At 45.0% G+C, this 18,381-nt stretch overlaps 1 protein-coding gene across 8 annotated transcripts in view; it reads right to left on the reverse strand.

Moving 5' to 3' along the window:
* Nucleotides 1-697: 697 nt before the first annotated feature.
* The window catches only part of PAX8 (paired box 8), an 84,373-nt gene continuing 66,689 nt past the window's right edge, over nucleotides 698-18,381 (reverse strand). For 4 of the 8 annotated variants that reach the window (XM_072636801.1, XM_072636799.1, XM_072636800.1 and 1 more), the window contains exons 10-12: nucleotides 10,094-10,195; nucleotides 4,633-4,722; nucleotides 698-2,236 (exon numbers count right to left, since the gene is read on the reverse strand). In XM_072636801.1, coding sequence (XP_072492902.1) covers nucleotides 2,160-2,236; nucleotides 4,633-4,722; nucleotides 10,094-10,195 — 269 coding nt within the window. In that variant the 3' untranslated portion in view covers nucleotides 698-2,159. The remainder of the gene's footprint in view (nucleotides 2,237-4,632; nucleotides 4,723-10,093; nucleotides 10,196-18,381) is intronic. The other 4 variants (XM_072636804.1, XM_072636803.1, XM_072636802.1 and 1 more) reach the window with 2 other exon arrangements.

The raw sequence follows: 18,381 nt of genomic DNA on the forward strand, positions 1-18,381 counted from the left end.
TTGGGCTGAACCATCTGGACAGATTCCATATCCCTCCCCATGCCTCTCCTCCATGACCCCCCAAACCTCTCACAGGCATTCTCTAATGCCTTCCCCTCCCCAGGTGTAACCCCAGAGGCATGGTTGGAAACCTCTGTTCTTTCACTCTAGCCAAAGCTTGGTGGGGTCATAGAGGATCTTGTGAAATCACCAAACCAGTTCTTTTACTCCATGCTCCCCTACCAGGAGCCTTGGGAGCTCAGAAGAATCCTTCTAAGATTTACATCTGGAGGACCAACCCCTTCAGTTTCTAAATGAGGATACCAAGAATTTAAGGGACTCACCCTGGATCCCTCAGAGTAAGTACTGGAGCCAGGATGCAAACCCAGCTCTCTCTGACTCCCGATCCAGAATTCTTTACACAATGTGGGACTGCCTTTTGAACTTTTCTGTCACTGAAAACCCTCATAGTATCTTTGATCGTTAGTCCTCTTATGCAGTGTGCTAAGGAAGGACCCCGGAAGCGCCCAGAGTCTTTTCTGGGAGTCGCAGGGTTCTCCCTTTTTGCATTTTATGATTATTCACTGTTTGCTCCTCATCCCCATCAACTAGCTCTGTCTCCCAAATTCTCCCCATCTCCCCAAGGAAAATACAAGAAAATTCCCTCAGGAACCTTCTTAGAAGGCTGACCCAACACCTTCCCCAGCCAATCCAGAAGTCTGAAACAAAGAAGAATGTTTTATTTACTGAGGTGGGTGGCAGGGTTTTTTTTTTTTTTTTGAGGTGTGTGTGTGTGTGTGTGTGTGTGTGTGTGCATGTGTGTGTGTGTGTGTGTGTCTGTGTGTGTGTGTGTGTGTGTGTGTGTGTGTGTGTATTCAGAGAAGCATCAATGAGGGAAGTCCTGCTGCCACAGGTAAAGAATTCATAAGGAGAATTCATAAGGTCTAGGGATGGAAAGAGGGATCGAACTCTGGCTGAACGTCATTTACAGTATTTACAGATAGGCCCAATGGAACCTGAGGCTCCACCCCCCTACCCCCACACAAGGAGGGCATCTTCTCCCCTAAGGGAGGATCCTGGTCCTCCCCAAGTTAGCCAGACCTCAGAAGGATGTCTCCCGCATGGTACGTTTGGGTTTAGGAAGGAGCACGTGACCTAGGAATGATGTATCAGTCTAGGGAAATGGATCCCAAATGATTTCTGTTTCCCCCTACACCATACAAGTTTGACCAGAGGAGAACCTGCTTCTCCCATCATCCCCAGGGTGTCTGAGGGACTGCTGGAGGAGCTTTTGGTCCATTCCTTTCTCAGTCTGTATAAGACCTGTGTCAGGTCCGGCTGGTGGCATCGGTCAAGGGGAGGATCCATGAGAAGAATACCTCATAGGGCACTTTTATGCAAAGAACTTCTGCTTCAGCAGAAGGCATGAAGGTTAGTGAAGAGCCCGAGGGTCCGATCAAGAGTGTCCCTCAGTCCATGCCTATGAAATAAGGTATAAGGGGAGCCCAAGAAGATGAATAGAGGAGAAAAAAAGCACACCCCTCCTCCCTGCCCCTCTTCCGGGAAAGATAGGGTAGGGGAGAGAGAGAGAGAGAGAGAGAGAGAGAGAGAGAGAGAGAGAGAGAGAGAGAGAGAGAGAGAGAGAGAGAGAGATGGGCAAGTCACTGGGAGGAGCATCTGCATCAGGGAAAGGAGGTGGGGGTGAGCTGGGGGTGTCTGCAGGAGTGCCCCCATATCCCAACACCGCATCCCCTGAGTACAAAGCCAAGGGAGGCCACATCTATACCCCACTGGAGCTGGCTTTCCTCCCACCTCACTCTTGCCAAGGACCCATCTTTCCCCAACTTTTCGCCTTTGCCTTCCCATCATCTCTCCTAAAGCCACAGTCCACAGTTGCTTTTTCTCCAAATCTGTCTCTTTTTTTAAAAATGGGATGATTTCCTTTCTCCAGGACTCCTGCCTCATATTAAGGAGTCTTGGGGGACAGCTTGGCCTTCCTCAAGGTCATTGTGTCTTTCACGTTTCATTAAATTAACCACACAGGGAGTTGCAAAGCTGGACTTGTGGTTATTTTTTCATGTAATAAATAAAGATTCCTTTGTGTGACTTCCTGGGGCCTGTCCCAGCCCGAATCCTCCTGCCGGCCGGCCGAACAGTCGCTCCCGCTGTCCCCATGGTAACTACAGGTGGTCAAAGGCCGAAGCGGTGGTGGGAGGCGCGCTTGCCCTTGAGGTGGAACTGTAATAATATGGGGAGCCTGGACGAGTTAAAAGAAATAACAATGTTACTGGTCAGAAGCGAGAGTTGTCTCAGAGATTTCCCTGCATCTGCTGACCTTTAAGACAGCTGAAGTTAAACATTTACCCCTCTCCTATCTGATCATCAAAGATTAACTCCTCTCTCTTCTTATTTCCTCTGCTTCCCAGGCCTTAGCACTGACTTTCTGGCAAGGGTGAGAATGTTTCTTTCTTTTTTTTTTTCCTTCTTTTTTTTTTTGAGATAACTGACTTTCTACACTCTGACTTTGGGAAAAGACCACATCTTGCAGAACTAATAGCGTAATGGTGAAAACACATCTGGATGGCACAGTGGTCTTTGAGTTCCTTGAGGACAAGGTCCTAACTAGCCAGAAGGGTGCAGGACAAGAAGAGGAGTTGGGTTTGTAATTCTTTCCCCAAGGATCCCACTGGATGCCAACGTGATAGCCTTTTAAATATCCGGGGAAATGTTCCCTGATGAGTCATCGAGTCTAGATGGTACAGAGCTGGAAAACATCATTAAGTACAACCCCATCATTTTGCAGATGAGGAAACTGAGGCCCAGAGAGGTTGGATGAGTTGGGACTTAAATCCAGGCCTTCTGAATCCCAAGTCCAGTGTTCTCATTATGTTATTTTTTCTTTTCCAGCTTCTCTCAACACCCCCACCCTTCAACTCTTTGTCTAATCAACTATTTGTCCCCCAAATCTTTAAACTGAAGATGAAAAACAGGAGAGATTGTGGAAACTGATCTAAGATTTTCTCAATTTTAGTGTTTTCTACAGCTCCCAGAAGTCTAGCAATAAGTGAGAATGGTAGGGAGGGGTGGAAAGAGGCAGAGGGGGCAGACTTAACCAGGGGCTACTCTTCTACCTGAGAGGAGTCTAATAAAGGATGATCTCCATGAGCAAGTCATTGATGGAAGGCCTTCAAGATTAAGACTTCTTCTCCTACCACACCACCCCAAAGCCTGGACCCCAGGGACACTGTAACAGCAAAGCCCTCCCTCATATAGCACAACTAATCTCTCCACTCTTGCCAGCAGAAGCAGTCAGAAGATCTGAAATATGCTCCTCCATCTCAACCGACAATGTCTTCTCCTGGTGTCCAGTGAATCCCAGGGCCAATGGCTAGGACAGGAGGAAAGTCTGGAATCCATGAAGGACTTAACATATACTGCCTTGGAATTATTTGGGCCTGGGTGCTCTTCCCCTTTATTCTCATGGTTATTGTGTACATTCTAGGGATAGGAATAGAAGCTAGATATGTGACTTCCCTGGTACAGGGAACTCCCAGATGAGAACAATCCCTTTACAGATGCAGGCCTCTACCTTCTCTTCAACTTAGTCTTAGAGAATTGCCTAGGGCACCAAGGAGTGACCTGACTGGCCCAGAGCCACACAGCCAGTGTCAGTCAGGATCTGAATCCAAGTCTTTTTGGCTGCAAGTCTAGCTCTCTACCCAGTAGATAGTGAGCTAGGCCTGTAGTAGTCAGGAATACCTGAGTTCAAATCCAGTCTCAGACACTTCCTAGCTATGTGATTCTGGGCAAGTCTTTTAACCTCTGTTTGCCTCAGTTTCCTCATCTGTAAAATGGAGGTAACAATAACCCTTAATTCCTGGGGTTGTTGTTTGGATCAAATGAGATCATAATTGTAAAGTGTTTAACATGGAACCTGGCACATATCAGTGATAATTATCATTTTTATTAAAGTAGGCTGCCTGTAAGTATGTGTATATATATGTATAGAGGTACACATATGTGTATTGTACACATGCAAATATAAAGTTTATATCAAGTATATATCATTATATATGTGTTTGTGTATATATATATATACTTACGTAAAGTACACATACTTCATATAGTATATGTACAATATAGTATGTATCTATAGTGTATATACTTTTAAACTTATGCAGCATATATGTAAACACAAATATAAGCACATGCACACATGGCACATGCATGATGTATGTGTGTACATATGTATGTGTGTATGCATGCATATAGACATAGATGTATACTTATTTGTAGACTTATTGACTCCCTCGTTGAAAAGGAAGGTCTTGGAGGGATGATGCCAAGGTCTGGTTCATCATTATCTCTGTATCCCTAGCACTGCTCTCAATGCCCAGAGCATAGTAGTGGATTGTTAAAAGTTCATTGGTTGATTGATGGATGGTTCTTCAGGGGAGGGATCCTAACTCCTTCTCTTCATTTCATTGGGCGCCATGACCATAGCTCATGCCAGCTGGAGGGGAAGCCCAGTGGCAGACAGTCTGCCCCCTTCCCTAACTCTCCCCTCTCTGCTCACCATCCCAACACCTTGAACGCAGTTTACTGCCCTCCCTGCCCTAGGAGGGTTGGCTGACCCCAGAGAAGGACACTTACTCAGCAGGCTGGAGTTGGGGAAGCGCCAGGCCTCGCTGTAGGAGGGGTAGGGGGAATGACCATAGGCATTTCCAGAGTAGTCGCTTCCTGCTGGCATAAGACAGAAGAAGAAAGGCCTGTGAGGCATCTAGCTTGGGGAGTGTGTGTGTGGGGGGGGTGGCTGAGTTCCAGAGAGTGGGACCAGATTTCAAAGCAGACACTTGGAAAGGTGTCTTCCAGCTCTCAATCTAGAACCTTAGGAACCAACAGTCAGGGATTGGACTTTAAGTCTGAAAGACCTGGATTTCATCCCATGTCAGATATTTGCTAGCTATATGACCTTGGATAAGTCATTTAACTTTCCTATCTCCTTGTCTGTAAAATGAAGGGACTGAACTCAGTGGCTTCTAATGTCCTTTCCAGCTCTAAATATATGATTCTATGAACCAGTATCTTTGTTCCAGAGCAGAGGGAGCAGAGAGGGCTTGAGGCTCAGGGGACAGGGGAGGAAGGGGGTATCAGCCACCTTAATGGAGTCTCAGTTTCCTCAGTTGTAAGACAGAGTTGTATCTAAGACTACTCCATTGGAACTTTCTCTGAGGATCTCCATTGTCCTTCCAAATTTAAAGGTTTCTAATTGAACCCCAAGACTGGTTTCTCCCAAGGGAGATGCAGGCTATACCTGGGAATGAAGTGGGAAAGGTTGAGGCTTGATTATGGGTGGGAGAAAATGGGAGAAGTCAAAGAATTTTAGACCTGGAAGAGACAGTTAGACAACAATTAATCTAGTCCAAGCAACTCTACTCCCACTCCTGCTTCACAGATGAAAGAACAGAACTTAGAATAAACACAACCAGGGGTAGAATTCAGGTCTCTGGAGCACTATAGGAACATACATTTAAAACTTGAAGAGACCATGGTCCAATCCTTGCATTTTACAAATGAGGAAACTGAGGCATGAAAGTGACTTGCTCAGGGTCACCCAGCTAGTAAGTGTCTGCGATGGAGTCTTCCAAACCAGATGTTCCAGACTCCAAGTCCATCACTCTACCCACTACACCCTTCCCCCAATCAGGATGAACAATCCAGAGACTAAGCCCCTGGATGCTCTGGCATGTTTTCAAGTGCTTGTCCCAGATTGCATCAGTGCAGGTGCACCTCAGTGTAAGCTGACTGAATATGGGAGAATTTCACAGATCTGGAAAAGACTTTGGAGATCATCTTCTCTGACCCCCTCACCTAACAGATGAGGCAACTGAGCCCTAGAAGGACCCCAGAGACCATTTAGTTCAACCTTTTCATTTTATAGATGAGAAATTGACAACCAGAGGGGCTTCAGGAGCCATCTAGTATCAATACAATCATCATTGTATCAATGAGAAAACTGAGGCATGCATAGCTGAGATTTTGGCTCTAGCCTTCGCCCCAAGTCTTAAATCCACCAGGTATGCAGGAGTAGGGGCAGAGAGGCAGAAGAGATGGCATTGTGATCAATTAGAAGTCATCTAGTACCACACTCATTCATTTTACAGATGAGGAAACTGAAGCCCAGGAAAATTAGGTGACTTGCTGGAGGTAGAATAAAGGTGAGCAGTGGGGCAGATACCCAAGGCAAGCGGACCTAAATGCTGACTTCATTCTCATAGTAGTCAGGGTAAATAATGGTGCAAAGGCACATAGAGCCATGGGAAGGACCTATTCACCAAATGCTTTGAGTTGGGGAAAGCAAGAGGGATTCAGACTTCCTTAATTTGTGGAACTCCCACTGTGCACAATCCCTCTGCCAATGCAGACCAGCAGTTGACTGGGAATTTGTAGCCTTAGAAAGTTGCCTGAGGACACTGGTATAGCACCATGGAGAGAACATTACTTCTGGATTATTCAACCTTCACTTCAAAACCTACAACTGACTTTTGGTGTGAACTTGGGTAAATCACTTAATTTCTGGGCCTCAGTTTACTCATCCGGAAAAATGGGATGGAAGGACAGAAGAGTTGTCTTCTGGGACCCTGAGGTCCCTTTCAGTCCTAAGTCTATAAAGTCAAGTGATTCAAACAAGGTCATGAACAATGTATGTCAGAGGAAGGAGCTAAATCTGGGTCTGATGACAAGGCCAGATCTCCATTACCTATTCTACTCTCACTCTCAAGCAATAACATGAACCTGGTTTTTACATGGATGGGCATTTGAGGTACCTAGGTTGTATAGTGGTTACCTTGGGCCTCCAGTCAAGAAGATCTGAGACCAAATCTGGTCCCAGACACTTTCTAGCTGTGTGACTCTGTCAAGTCACTTAACCTGTGTTTGCCTCAGTTTCCTTATCTGTAAAATGGAGATAATAATAGCACCTACCTCACAGGGTTTTTGTGAGAATCAAAGCAGATAATTGTAAAGTGTTTAGCCTGGTGCCTGGCACATAGTAGGTGCTTCATAAAAGCTGGTTCCCTCTCTCTGCCTCAAGCGATGCCTTTTTATGAAAAATCTGAACTTTGATCTCAATTGAATTATGTGGAGGAAGGATGGGCCCAATTATGTCATAATCCAAGCCTTTGTTTTATAGAAGGATCCTTTAAACAGCCAACCCACATTGAGATCAGACTTAATTTCCCACAGTTTGCTCTGTGAGCAAAGTAGAGAAAGGACTACACTGAGTCAGAGGACCTGAGTTCAAGTCTTGGTTTTATCTCTTGCTTCTGTGTGACCTTGGGCAATTCACTTAAGCCCTTTGAGACAAGGTTTCCTTATCTGGACATGAGGGGGTTGTTATAGATGGTCTCTGAGGTCCCTTTCAGCTCTAGAGCTTTGCACCAATGGACTTGTCAGGATCCCATCTGTTCTGGAGATCAGTCTGCCCAATGAGGTATAGATGGGCCACACCTAAAATGATCTGGACACAGCATGAAACATCTGGAATTAAAAACTGAGGATAGAGACTACTTCCTTCTTTGTCTTGTAAATTCAACTCCTAACACAGTGTCTGGCACACAGTAGGCATTTAATCAGTGATTGTTAATGGGTTACCTTTCTTTTCTTTTTTAAGACTCTTACATCTGTAGTTAAGGTGTAGCTAAGGTGGAGGTATTATGCAAACTGTATGGGAAAGAGTCTTCTCTTATGGGCTCTCCCACTAGGTTCCAGGTCGGAGCCTTGACCACTATCCTGGTACACAAGCCAATAACTCACCCACTTAGCCCCAGGTGCCCTCCACCTTTCCCCTTGGCCAGGCCTGAGGAGTGAGTCATAATTAAGAGAAACTGCTTCCTTCTTTCTTCCTCCTTCTCCTTCTCCTTCTCCAAGCAAGCTGCAGAGGAGTGGGGTAGTGAGAGGCAGGGGGAACCGACTGGAGCCCTGGATTGTGATTGAGAGCCCCCATTATCCACACTCTTAAAAAAAATAACCGAATCTTTTCCTTTTTTATCTTGACCAATCTCATTTCACGCTCCAGGAGAGGAAGGGAGGGAGGGAGGGAGGCCTGGGCCAGGAGGGAGAGAGGAGTCAGTATTCTGTATTTTCAACGGTGCATTAACCACATCGCCACGGTAACCAAGCAGCAACAAGTGCCAGCTCAGCAGGTTCCCAGGGAGAGAGCAACCTCCTTCCCTCCTTTCCACTCCCTCCTCCCTCCCTGTCTCTCCTCTGTCCTTCTTTCTCTGTCTTGTCTCTCTCTCTCTTTCTGCCTGTATCTAGTTTCTGTGTCTCTGTCATTCTGTCTCTGCCTTTCTGTGTTTCTTTCTGCCTCTCTCTGTCTCCATCTCTGCCTCTGTGTGTGTATGTCTCTCTCTTATCTTTTTCTCTCTCTTCCCCTCCCTTCCCTCTCTGTCTGTCTCTGTCCCTCTGTCTCTCAATCTCTTTGTCTCTCTGTCTATCTGGGTCTGTCTCTTTCTGTCTCTCTTTTTCTGTTTCTGTCTCTTTCTCAGCACACCTGCCTCAACACAGGGCACCAAGGGGCAGGCAGCCGGCAAAAAATTAACTCCTGTCTGGAGAGGGAAGGAGGGAGGGAGGAGCAGGTTAATGAGCAATGCTTTGGGAGGTGGGAGCCAGGGGAGCCAACATGGTATTAGGAGCCGAAGCAGCCTCAGGAGGTCTCTCTCTCTCTCTCTCTCTCTTCCTCTCTTTCTGTCTCTGTCTCTCTGTCTCTGTCTCTGTCTCTCTGTCTCTCTCTCTCTCTCTCTGTCTCTCTCTCTCCCCCTTCCTCCTCCTCCCTGTCTCTCTATCTCCTCTCTTTCCCTCTTTACATAAAGCAGTTCCATTTCCCACCCCAGTGACTAGAAGCAGAGGATCACTTTCCAACATGACGAATACTCATCTACTTCTAACGAGAGTCTGGAGTAGAGGCCAGAGAGTGCTCTCTACCACTGCTCTCTGACAGAAAGCCCTGGGGTGGGAGGCAGTGTGGCCTGCCAGGCATCCTCTTTCAGTGTGTGCTTCCTGTCTGAAGACCAGACTCTGGAAGAGGACAAAAGGACAGAATAGAGGACCTCACATGACACTTCCCACACCTCCAAATTCCAAAATAGGTGGTAATCATCCCTGGTCTTGAGGGACAACAGTAGGCCAGAATACAGGATGAAGGAACTTCTTAAAGGTCATATATTAAACCCTATAAGGGACCTTGGAGGTCATCTAGTCATAGGAACATAGATCTCAAGCCAGAAGAGGCCATAGAAGATACTGAATCCAACACTTTAATTCTACAGATAAGTAAACTGAGGCCCAGAAGGATTAGATGAGTCACAAGAGTAGCACAAAGGAGAGTTGAGATTCATATAACCATAGATTCAGAGCTAGAATGGATCTTAAAGATGATGGGATCATCATAGGGTCATAGATTTTAAGCTAAAAGGGTCTTACAAGTCATTTGTTCATTTGATCATATATTTACAGGTGGAAGGGACCTTAGAAGTCAGAGCCCACCCCTCCACTTTACAGATATGAAAACTGAGACCCAGAGAGATGAAATATCTTATGCAGATCAAAACTGGCAGAATCAGGGATCAAACTAATGCCCTCTAAGTGCAAATCCATCTTTCTTCCCACTGTGCCATGGTGATCTGAATCCCCCCATGCATCCCCAACTCTCAACCCAGCATTCCTTCCACTGCACTAAGGTTGGCCCTGCTTCATGCACTAGGAAAGTCATATGTCTGCTACCAACAAGTTTAAGTTAGCCATTGTGAGATGCCAGGGGACTGACAGCTAGAGATAGGATGTTCCAGCTCCTTCCATGATGCCTGATCCCAATTTGGAGTTGAGCATAAACTTGGAAAGGAAAGCACAAACTGAAGACAGTCAGGGAACTAAAACTGCCCAAAGAGGAAAAGCAGCTTGCCTTCCAAAGGAGACAAATTCTGGGACTGTCCTTCAGTGCCTTCTGGTAACTCCAAACCAGGGAGCCATCTCTTCACTCCCAGCCTCCATCTACTCATGGTAAGGTCCCCTCCCTCAAAACCCTAGAACCCTGGTCCCCAGTTACTCTCCCTACCTGCCACCATGCCAGCGATGGCAGAAGAGGCATAACTGCCCTGGCCACTGGTGGGGATGTGGGGTGGGTATCCGGGCAGCGTGGGTCCCACCATCTCCCGCCCTGTGAAAAAAATGGAAAAAGTAGAAGCCATCATGAGCTTAGGATTCAACCTTTATGACCTCCTTCTTTGGAGATGCCCACAGTCTTTTCTCTTGTGGCTTGTTCCTGCCTCAAATGCCCCCCCCCCTCCCCGCATTCTCCTCTACAAATCCTATTCAAGCTGTTTCCCCCATGAAGCCTACCCTGACTGCTCCAAGCCCCACTAATGTCTCTGTTCTCTGAATGGGTCCAGCTCATGGAGTCTGCAGCCATCATGGGGCCACTGCTTTCACACCGTTCTCTAATAACTTCATAAGCCGTGCCATCATTTCAGCAATAAAAGTGTAAACTCCTTGAGGGCAGATGCTTCCCTCTCTACTCCTCACAGTGCCTAGCATGGTGCCATGCATACAGTTGATCTTCAATTAATCAATCAACAAATATTTATGAAGCCACTGCTATGTGCCAGGCATCGTACTAGGTTATAGGAATATGGAGACAAAAGGAGAGTCCCTGACCTCAGGAAGCTCACTTTCTATTAAGGAAAATGACAGGGCAATTTAGATGGCTTCACTTGTTTTGTTTTCCCACACCTACCTATCACAGTGCCTGGCACATAGTAGGTGCTTAATAAATGCATGTTGATTGTCAATTGATTCAAGTACACACAAAAGTAGAAACAAAATGATTGGGAGTGGGGGCCACTAGAACCTGGGGAAAGGAGGTGACAGGAAACACTAACATCTGAGTTGAGTTTTGAAGGAAACAAGGAATTTTGAGAAGCAGAGATGAGGAGGGAGTGAATTCCAGGTGCAGGCTTCTTCAATAACCCTACGTTCACAGACTCCCAAGTCTCTAGAATGAGCTGTGGGTCCCTTGGTGTGGGCAGAAGCCAACAGAGGCTTGGTGTGGTAAGAGTGGACCTCAGCATCTGGGTAGTACCGCCAGTCTGCTGGTTTACTGTCACCCTCCATTACAGGGAGTTTGGAATTTACAGACAACCAGGAAGAGCTTGCTTAGTCATGTGCCTCAATGGAAATGTTTCAGCCCCAAGAAATATACATCTGCTTCTGAGCCACTGGGAAACAGTAGCTAATTAGGAAATGCTTTATAAACTTTATAAACAATAGAAAGGTGAAAGATATAATTTATTATTATTATTTTAATTACAGGAATGTCACTGGATTCTGTGACTACTGGCCTTCACAAAAAAATTCAGCGTTGGTCAGTGTCTCTGGGTCCCTTGTATCATAAAACTTGTTTAAAAAACAAAAAACAAGTCTCTACCATCTATGTACTGCCTACAATCCATCCCAATTTCCAATTTCCTTCCTTTCCCAGTCCCCTGACCATCCCTCCCATTTGCCTCCCCTCCCCAAGTCCTTCCCTTCCCACCTCTCATTTTCTGGTTCCGGTATGAGTTCAGTGATGCCACCCACATACCCTCCTTCTCCTCCAGGAATGATCATCTCATTTCTCCTGTAAGCCTTACTAGGTCCCTGAGTGTCCTCTAGCGCTCTAACTCTACTGGACAGTGGCTGCCTCAATAGCAGAGCTGGCCCTTAACTCTCCCTCCCACCATGTGCCTTTGAGGTCTCTTGGGAAAACATTCCCTCCATGGGTGACTGATCATACACTGTACTGCCCACTCAACTGATACTCCCTATGAAAGCAGATAAGCTGCTACTCCTCCCTTTTCCTAATCTGAACTCTCCATATAGACCATTCTCCTGTAAAGCCTTTTGAAAGCTAGATACTATATTGTATTAGTGAATGATGGAAGTGAAATAAGCTAGTTCTTGTTTTCAAAGTACACTGAAATTTCACCAAGAATCTTCTGCACCTTCTCTCAAGGTAGGAGGCACAAATGCAAATGGGGGACCTCCCTGAGCTCAGTTTCCTCAATTATAAAATGAGGGTGTTGGACCATGTGAGCCAACCCAGTGTATTAGATAGAGCGCTGAATTTAGAGTCAAGAAGACTTGAGTTCAAATTCTGCTTGTTAGCTATGTGACCCCAGACAAGTCACTTCCTTGGGCTTCAGTTTACTCAACTGTAAAATGAACTGTAAAATGGATCCAATGACCTCTAGGATCCATTCCAGCTCTAAGGCTATGATCTCATGATCTCTCTTCCAAAGCAAACCTGATTCCATCTATGACTTAGCAGATATATCCTTGGAAGTGACCTGAGGCTGAATAAATGAGCATGACTGGCCCAGAGGCTCAAATCTATTAAGTGTCAGAGGTAGGGTTTGAACAGAGGTCTTTCTAACCACAATCACTTGATCTATCCACTCTGCTAGACTGTCTTGAGTAGCATTAGTTCATTTTACAGCAAAGATCACTGAGGTTCAGAAAGGTTGTGATTTAGGTAGGAGGTGTCCCAGTTAGGACTTCAATCTAAGTGTTCTGATTCCAAGTCCAGAGCTCTTTTGGTCCCACCATGCTGGCGAGGGATGGAATGGGACAGATCCTTTGGAGCCAGGGCACCATCCCTGGATCACCAGCACCCTCTCTTGACTCCCTGAAGCTCGTGACTCTGGCATGGACTCATGATACCCCTTAGTGCCTTTAAGGTTCACTCTCCTCCCCCATTAAAAAGGCTACACTGATTCCTACCCTGCCTCACCCCTGACCTCACATGGTCTTCAGAAGTAAGAAAGCATTAACCAGACCGCTGCTGCTGCATAGTCCCCTATCTCCAGCTCAGTCAAGTTCAAATTCAGGGAACTTCAGGGAGTTGTACTGTGAGCCAAACCTTGCTTAGAACAGTGAAGCCATTTTCCTAAAAAGGCTGCCTGGAAATTGAGTTCTTGTAACCCAAATCTGATTAAAAATGCACTATTTGGCCTGCAAGTGCAGATCTCTGAATGCCAGGTCTGCTTGCAACACAGGCAATCTATCCTCGAAACTGGACCCAATCAGGCAAAACCCAAACAGCAGTTCTTTAGGCAGACTCCTATTCACAGAACACAATGGTACTGATGGAAAGGCATTAGAACTGGAAACTCTGCCAAGAAACTGTGTTTAGGTCAGGGCAGTGAAAAGACTAGACTTGGAGCCAGAGGCTCCTGGGGTCAAGTTCCAGCTCTGCCATTTATTAGCTATGGGACTCTGGGAAACTCCAAACCTCAGTTTCCCCATCTGTAAAACTTAGATAAAAATGCTAGCGCAGCCTATCTTACTTCACAGGGTTGTTGTGAGGAAAATACATTGTAAATCCTCAAGTGCTACATTACTACGTTATCATTATCCACCTCACTAAGTAGTTTTGAGGATGAAATGAAACAATGTAAATGAAATCTATCTAATAGAATATAATAGAAATATAAGTGGTTTTGTTTGTTTGTTTGGCTTGGTTTTATTTGTGAACCGAGCCTGCGATTTCGTTAGGTTAAAGACCTTACCAGGAGCAAACTCTGTCTGCCACCATATATCGGCATCACTCTGCAAGGTATAGTTTCAAGAGAGTTTTCTGGGACATTAAGAAAGGAAATGACTTGCTTGCCTAGGGTCGTACAGACAACCTAAGTTAGAGACGGGACTTGAACCCAGGTCTTCGAGACTCCAAGGCTGGTCTGTATCTACTACACCATTATTATGGTATGTTTTGAGAAAAATGAATAATATGTCCCAAATGTAAATAAACATCATTGTTTTGACTGGAAAACTCAGACATTTTTTTTTCTAAATGAACTGCAAAACAAACCACAGAGATTCTTCCGGCTACAACACCAGAAGGAAGGAACAGAAGAGAATTCTTAATGAGACCCATGAGACTAGGAATGAGGCAAATACATGCGCAGCCAAGAGAAGAGGGGACAGGTGTATGTGGTGAGGAGTACTGGAGGCAATGCTAGGAATGGGAGAAGGTGCTGACTTGACCCTAAATTTGCCATTTACTGAGCTTTTAGAGGAGAGTCTGACCCTGGTTCTCAATTTCCTCAATTGTAAGAGGAGGGGGATGGAATGAGATGATTCCTAAGTTACCCTCCAGCTCTGACACCTCCCTCGATCTTACACCCTTCATTAACTTGAATGCCCTCTTTCCTCATTGTTCACGTCATGGGCATCCTCGTCAAACACTGCCCCACCTCTGTCTAGCCTTGCCTACCTATAGTGTTCAAGATTGCCGTCTGCATTTTTCCCCTCAGGTCACAATGGTGCTTTATCCATTCAATGCACACTTTAGGACAGTTGGCTCCTCCAAGTAAATGACTTCTTTAGCTTTACTTCCTTGCAGACTAGGGCACTTTCTCTCTTTCTCCTCCCCCCTTCCCCCAACTCAGAATTCTCTCACTCAAAGCCTCTTCTCCTGCCTCTTCTCTGAGCCTCTCTTTCATTTTCCCTCAGGGATCACTAGAGACACAATTTTCAGCCTTACCCTATTTCGTCTCCGGTTTTCACCAGTGTTTCTGAGCATCCCATCATTATCTTTCTTTATATTATAATAATAATCACTAACAGTCACCTAGCACTTTTAGGTGTGCAAAGCACTTTCCATATGTTTATCTCATTCCAGCCTAATAGGAATGCTGGGAAGTAGATTATTTTCATTTTACAAGTGGGGAAACTGAGGCAGAGAGCATGGTTAAGTGATGTTGCCTAGGGTCACTCAGCTATTATGTACCTGATGAGGATTAGAACTCACTTCTTCATTCTGAATCCAGCACACTATCCACCATGCCATCTGGCTGCCTCTCATTGTTTGCATTTGGAGCATTACCATACCTCTCAAGAACATACCCTTCTACAACAAACTAGCTCATAATCTTACACGGATTAGATTTAGAACTGAAAGGAACTGCAGAGATCATCGACTCTTGCTCCCTCATTTTACAGATGAGGAAACTGAGGCTCAGAGAAGTTGGGTCACTTGCCTAATCATAAAGAAGCAGCACTCAGGATCTTAATGAGGTGCTATAACTCCAAATTTAAGGCTGCAATAGGGAAGAACTTTTCAACTTTGGACAAATAAAAAGACAGCAAGGACTGGAAATCAGGAAGACCAAGGTCCAAATTCCATTTCTCTGACCCTCAATTTTTTCCTTTGTGAAATGGGGATAATAATGCTTATAATACCTCCTTCACAATGCTGTTGTGAAGCTCACATAAGCTTGGAAGACTTTGGGTAAACCTTAAAGATGTTCCTAAAGGCCAATTCTTATCACTGGGGCCTCATTATTTCATAGACATCAGTCTAGGAGCTAGGAGGTCACTGAGAACAATCCATACCTGAGCAGAAAACCTCTTTGGAAGAATCCCCACAACTCTCTCTTCACTTATTTCCAGAGATGAGGAACTCACTATTCTCAAAGCAGCCTATTCCCCTTTTGGACAGCTCTGAGTGCTGTGATGTTTTCCCTTGTGTTAAACAGAAACCTGACTCTATAGAACATCTAGTTCTCCCGCCATGATCCTTCAAGACAGCTGTTGTATCCTCCTCTCTCTTCACTTTTCCAGGCTAAACATCCTCACTTTGATCTTTGAATGGCATTATCTCTTTGGAGCTCTCCCCATTTGGTGCCCATCCTTGGATGCATTCCATCTTGTTAATGCCTTTCCTAAAATGTGGCACCTGGAATTGACCATGGCATTAGCTCTTCTGGAAAACTGGGTCTCATGGGACCCAAAGTAGAGGGCTGAGGACTAGCTAGGATCAGTCAATGGTATGGCTCTTATGGAAAAAGATGGAAATGGCAAGCTCCATGGAGCTGCACCCATGTCTAGAGGAACGGATTTGAATGTGAGGGATAGAAATGTGCGTTCTTCTAAAAGAAGTTTCTGAACTGCCTGACAGACGAGTCAGAGGACCCAGGTTGAAATCCTGCCTATGATGCTTACAACCAGGGTAACCTTGGGCAAATCAAACCACCTCAGCCTTGGTTTCCCCCTTTGTAAAATGTGAGGGTTGGACCCAGTGGCTTCTAAGTTCCCTTCCAGCTCCTTATCTAGGGTCCTATTTGGCTCCTTTATTTTCCCCAGGGAAGGCGTTGCTGGATTTGTTTCTTGTCCTTTGGTCCTAGGGTTGAGTTACTACTTGCTCACATGCTTCCCCAATGGTCACCAGGCATGGTTTAAAATAACATCCATATGACTGACAAAGTACAGATGCATGTGTGGTTGGGGTTTCTTTAAGTGGGTCAACTTGCCCTTCCCCCTCCCCTTAGCTAACGTGCTGATTTTGTGATCTGTGTTATCTTTTGTCCAACTCTTTATTGCAGTCAAGTTGAGCCAGGTGGATCAATCAGTAAACATTTATTAAGTGCCTACTTCACTTGGGCAGCTAGGTGGTGCAGTGGATGGAACACCAGGCCAGGAATCAGGAAAACTCATTTCCCTGAGTTCAAATCTGGCCTCAGACACTTACTAGCTGTGTGACCCTGGGCAAGTTAATTAACCTTGTTTGCTTCAGTTTCCTCATCTGTAAAATGAGCTGGAGAAGGAAATGATGAATCAGTCATTCCAGTATCTTTGCCAAGAAAACCCTAATTTGGGTCATGAAGAGCCAGACACAAGCAAAAATGACTGAACAACAAAGAGCCCACTATATGTCAGACACTATGCTAAGTTCTGGAAATACAATAAGAAGAAAGAGATAGTCCTTGACCTCTAGGAGCTTACAATCTAATAGGTCAAGTCTTTGTACCTGATAAGCTTCTTAGGCTAGTAACTACATAACATTTTTTAAAAATAAAAGTTGTCAGAGGATGTTTGCTCTTTTGTCATTATTAAGGGAAACCTCCCTGATTGGGCTTTGAAGAAAGCTAGGGATTCCAAAGACATGGTTGAAGAGGGAGAGCACTCCAGACATGGGGTAGCCAGTGCAAAGAAGGCAGGAGATGAAGTGGTGTGTATGGGAAGCCTCAAGCATGCTTCAATTTGCCTGGAATATAGCACCCATAAGGAAGATGTAGGAATGCGAATTAGTCTTTAAACATTGGATGAAGTCAGACTGTGAGATGCTTTTAACGCCAAATAAAGGCGGTCTCATTTTGTCCTGGGGGAATAGGGAGCCTGAGAAGTTTTTTGAGCAGGAGACTGATGTGTTCAAATCTGAGCTTTAGGAATATCAATCTAGAGGTTAGACTGGAAGAGGTAGAGACTGAAAGCAAGAAACTAAGTTATGAGTCTGTTGCAACTGTCCAAGGAAGAGAAAATGAGGGCCTTCCCTTGAACAAATGCTATGTAAGTAGAGAAGATGGACAGATTTTTTTTTATCAGTTATTTATCAGTTATTCTTCCTTTCATCTAGGTTTTTGTGGGGGTAATGTTTCCATGGTATACTTTAGACTAGTTTTTCAGTTTAAGCCCAGGTATTATATGAGTTTCATGTTTTTAGACTTTTTTTTTTTACTCTATATCTATTTTCCTTCTCATAAGAGTACACTATAGTGTAGCCCATCTACATTTAATGTCAGAATGACTGGATTTATCGCCTGTTCTGCCATATTTAAATGTCCACCTCTAGACTACACTCTGGATTTCCTCTGCCATGCCCCAGCTCTGCATCCTGCCCTCTCACTCCAGTCCCAGGATTTGTCTTCCTCTGCCCTCTCTCCCTATGCTTGGATTGCTCCTCTCAGAACCTCCAGTTGAAGAGCGGGCCCGGCCACCCGTGGCTCTCTTCCTCTCCAGGCTCTGCCATGCTCATATCTGGTCTTCCTCCACCTCCACTTGATAGCTTCCTTTGATGCATTGCCTTCACCCATCAGAACACAAGCTTCCTGAGGGTTGGGACTGTCTTTCCTTCCACTCGTAGTTGTATCACCAATGCTTGGCACACAGTAAGCACTTAATAAATGCTAGGTGACTGACATTTAAATATTTGGTATGTAGGGGAGAGACTTGTTACAGTAAGTATTTAAAGGTTCCCTAAAGACCAGTCACTGTTCTATGGGCTAGGGACATGGAGACAAAAATCTGTTCTCACAGTTTACATTCTACTGGAATATTCTTTTTCTAGGTTATCTAATCTGGAAAGTCAATTTAGAAACAGAAATAGAATCCCCTCTTTTCTACTAATACCTTTGTATATTTCTCTGAGGTTGGGACTCCCTCGGTAAAAACAGGAATTCTTACTTTGGGAATATAGAAAAAAATGATTTGTTCCTCAATCATTTTTATCACGCAACAGCAAAACAATTTTTGAGTCTTCCTCCCTTATCAATCTCATACAGTATGTTCAGATTATACATTTAGAGC

Source organism: Notamacropus eugenii, chromosome 1 (genome assembly GCF_028372415.1).
Source record: "Notamacropus eugenii isolate mMacEug1 chromosome 1, mMacEug1.pri_v2, whole genome shotgun sequence".
NCBI lineage: Eukaryota > Metazoa > Chordata > Mammalia > Diprotodontia > Macropodidae > Notamacropus > Notamacropus eugenii.